At 61.0% G+C, this 3273-nt stretch overlaps 1 protein-coding gene across 2 annotated transcripts in view; it reads left to right on the top strand.

The window, feature by feature from the left end:
• Positions 1-2135, top strand: part of LOC101656437 (zinc finger protein 580-like) — a 22811-nt gene extending 20676 nt beyond the window's left edge. For both annotated transcript variants that reach the window (XM_045292360.1, XM_045292359.1), the window contains exon 2: positions 1386-2135. In XM_045292360.1, the coding sequence (XP_045148295.1) occupies positions 1400-1912 (513 nt within the window). In that variant the 5' untranslated portion in view covers positions 1386-1399 and the 3' untranslated portion in view covers positions 1913-2135. The remainder of the gene's footprint in view (positions 1-1385) is intronic.
• The last annotated feature ends 1138 nt before the right edge of the window (positions 2136-3273 follow it).

The raw sequence follows: 3273 nt of genomic DNA, 5'->3' as shown, positions 1-3273 counted from the left end.
GACAGCCGTGGCACAGGTGCAGGCACACACACAACCCCTCCCACGGACAGCCGTGGCACAGGTGCGGGCACACACACAACCCCTCCCACGGACAGCTGTGGCACAGGTGCGGGCACACACACAAGCCCTCCCACGGACAGCCGTGGCACAGGTGCGGGTGGGATGGCTGCAAGCCGCTCCTGCTCCCACGGTTCCCAGGTAGGTGTTTCACGCTCCTCATTCGCTGTTTGCTGCTGTGGGGTCCGTTCTACCTCGAGGGCTCGGGACAAACCAAATGGCGCTGCCATCTAGTTGGAGCTCCTGGGGATGCCACGTGTGCCCCACTGGGTCCTCTTGGCTCTGGTTGCTCAGAAGCAGATCGCCTGGCCTTGCTTCCACTGCACTGCCGACTCTTTAGGCGCATAGTCAAGGGCAAAGCGTGTCGCCAAGGACCTTTGAGCATTAGCGCCCTGCTATCGAGTCCATGCCGACTTACAGCGACCCTATAGGGCAGGGCGGAACTGCCCGCGTGGGTTTACAAGACTAACTCTCGACAGGAGTAGAAAGCCTCATTTTGTTTCCACGCAGAGAAGGCAGTGGTTTCAAACTGCTGACCTTGTGGAGCGCAGCCCAACGCATAACCTCTGTGGCCCCAGGGCTCCCTTTTAAACAAGCTAAAGGTTGGGTGTTCACTGAGCCAGCCGCACAGCAACATTTCTCCAACCACACGCTGCCGCTCGCGTCTCAGTGTCACACGGCAGCAGGCTCACATTTGAGCCTTTCCCATCGTGCGGTAGTGCACATTCGTGCCCAAACCCGCGCTCACTGCCATCGGTTTGGTTCCCACTCACAGCGACCCCGTGAGGGTATCCGAGGCCCCCCCAGTCTGCCCACACGGGCGCCGGCAGCCTTATCTTCCCCAGGAGCAGCGGCCAGTTAGCAGTCCAAGGCTCACCGCACGGCGGAGCCCCTAGACCGCCTTTAACACCAGCAGCAGAGCTTTGCCATGTGCAGGGCACCCACATCCTGTGGCTCGCCGCCCCGTGACCACGGGGCCTTCCTCGCGGTGGGCTGCGATTAAAATTAGCCGCCTCTGCAAATCTTGCGGCACTCTGCCGATATCCACAGACATTTGCTTTGTGCGTGCCGTTTCTACAAGGCACATATATCTCCCATAAAGCAACTCGAACCCAGAGGACAGGGCTTCCAGAATGGGTTGCCAGGTCTCTCTTCCAAGTTTTAATCCAGACTTCTCCTGTGAAACTTGCACACCCTGGGTGACCCAGGTGGTACTGAGCATGCCGGTGGCGTGCTGATGGGCCATGGATCCTGGGGGCACCTCCCCCTTCCCTCCCCCACACACTGGGCCTGACAGTGACCCCCGTTTCTCCCCTCATTGCTCCTAGCCACCTCCCAGGTGATGCTGCTGCCACCCCGGCCATCCACCCTCCGCCCCTCTCCAGAAGCCACGGACCCGCCGCCCACCCTGCGCGCCTCCCCGGAGACCATGGAACCGCCGCCCACCTCGTCCTCGCCGCCGCATTACTACCTGCTCATCGACACGCAAGGCGTGCCCTACAAGTACACGGCGCACCGCAAGGAGGGGCGGCGGCCGCTGGCTGAGGAGCCCGCCCCCGACGGCGGCCAGGAGGAGGAGGCGGAGGCCCGCAGCTGCCCCTGCCCAGAGTGCGGCCGCGTGTGCAGCTCGCCCATGCAGCTGCAGCGCCACCTCCTGACGCACTCCATGGTCAGGCCGTTCACCTGTGACACCTGCGACCGCGCCTTCAAGCGCTCCAGCGACCTGGCGCGCCACCGGCGCATGGCGCACAACACGGTGCGGCGCACGGGCACCGATCGGCCCTACGTGTGCCCGTACTGCCCGCGCCGTTTCCAGGACACGGCGACGTTGGCTGAGCACGTGCCCACGCACTAGGGGATGCCACCCCGCGGCCCCGCCCCTCGGGAGCGCCCCGCCCACGGCGATCGGTGCTTTGGGACATTGGGACATAAGGCCGCTGCCTGCCCCCAAGGCCTCCGTTTCCCCGCCTGCCCGATGGAGTGATCCCAACCCCTCTGCCCCTCTGTCTAGATGTGTGGTGGGTGGGCCTCCACTTACCCACATCGACAGAGTATTATACCTTCCCCACTGCTGATGAGCCGAGTCTGGTCATTTCTGGGCACCGCGTACCCTCTGCCAGGGAGGTGGGCAGTCTGGGCCTCCATTTCCCCAAGGGGAGAAGTATCACCCTGTCACTGTATCCCTCTACCTGGTATCACCTGGGCCTCTGTTTCCCCACCTGTGCCATGGGAAGTGTCTCCCCCAGTCTGTACCAGGTCATGCCTGGGCCTCAGTTTCCCCACTTGCCCAGCTGGTGAACTCACTTTCTCCGGACCCCATGTGGATAGGTGTGGCCCAGCAGACAGAGGATAAGCCTCTGGGGACTGCCCTCCCTATGGGGCACCCTCTGGCAGAGGCCCCACCCGGCTGTGACTTAGTTCACAGTGACTCTTCGTAGGAACTCAACGTAGCAGCATCCTTACAATGGGTGTCACCTGTTTTAGCCCACTGCTGCAACCACTGTGGGGGTCCATCAGTCTGCCTCTCCTCCCCCACTCCCCTTCACTCGGTTTCACCAACCAAGATTCCCTTTACCAGTGACTGATCTGGTAACGTGTCCAAAGCAGGTGAGATGAAGGCTTGCCATCCTCACTGCTAAGGTGCACCTACCTCATTCCACACTATTCCTTTTAAAACCGGTCCATGGAATCTGCTTTCAACCACTAACCGCAAGGTCAACAGCAGGAAGCCACCTGCAGTAGTTCCTCCAGGTGCATCTACAGCCTGCGAAACCCAACGGGGCAAATCTGCTTTGTTCTTCAGGGTCGCTATGAGTTGGAATAGGCTGGATAGCAGTGAGTTTGGTTTTTGAGGTTCGCTAGCACCCTAATTTCAATGCATTGAGTTTCCTTTGGTCGTCTTTATTCAATGGCCAACTTTTCCTTGCACGCGAGGTGACTGGAAATACCCTGGCTCGGGGCAGGCATACCTCAGCCCTTAGAGTGGCTGCCTTGCTCATTTAACCCTTAGAGGTCTTTGTGCAGTGGATTCACCCTAATGCAGTACCAAACATAGCCTCCGTTTATTGGCCGTCTTCTGTTCCCCTGGGGGTGGGTGGGAGGTGGAGGCTGGGCTTCTTTTGTGGGGTCTCGCGCCCCTGAGCTCCCATCCCCGTACGAGGGGCTCAGGGGCGGCGTGCCAGTGGGGACAGCGGCCGCGGCGGAACCTTCGCGCAG

This window comes from Echinops telfairi, unplaced genomic scaffold, assembly GCF_000313985.2.
Source record: "Echinops telfairi isolate 266 unplaced genomic scaffold, ASM31398v2 ScPeMD7_655;HRSCAF=1070, whole genome shotgun sequence".
NCBI lineage: Eukaryota > Metazoa > Chordata > Mammalia > Afrosoricida > Tenrecidae > Echinops > Echinops telfairi.
Note: the sequence above shows the minus strand (reverse complement) of the source record. Positions and strands in the feature narration are given on the sequence as shown.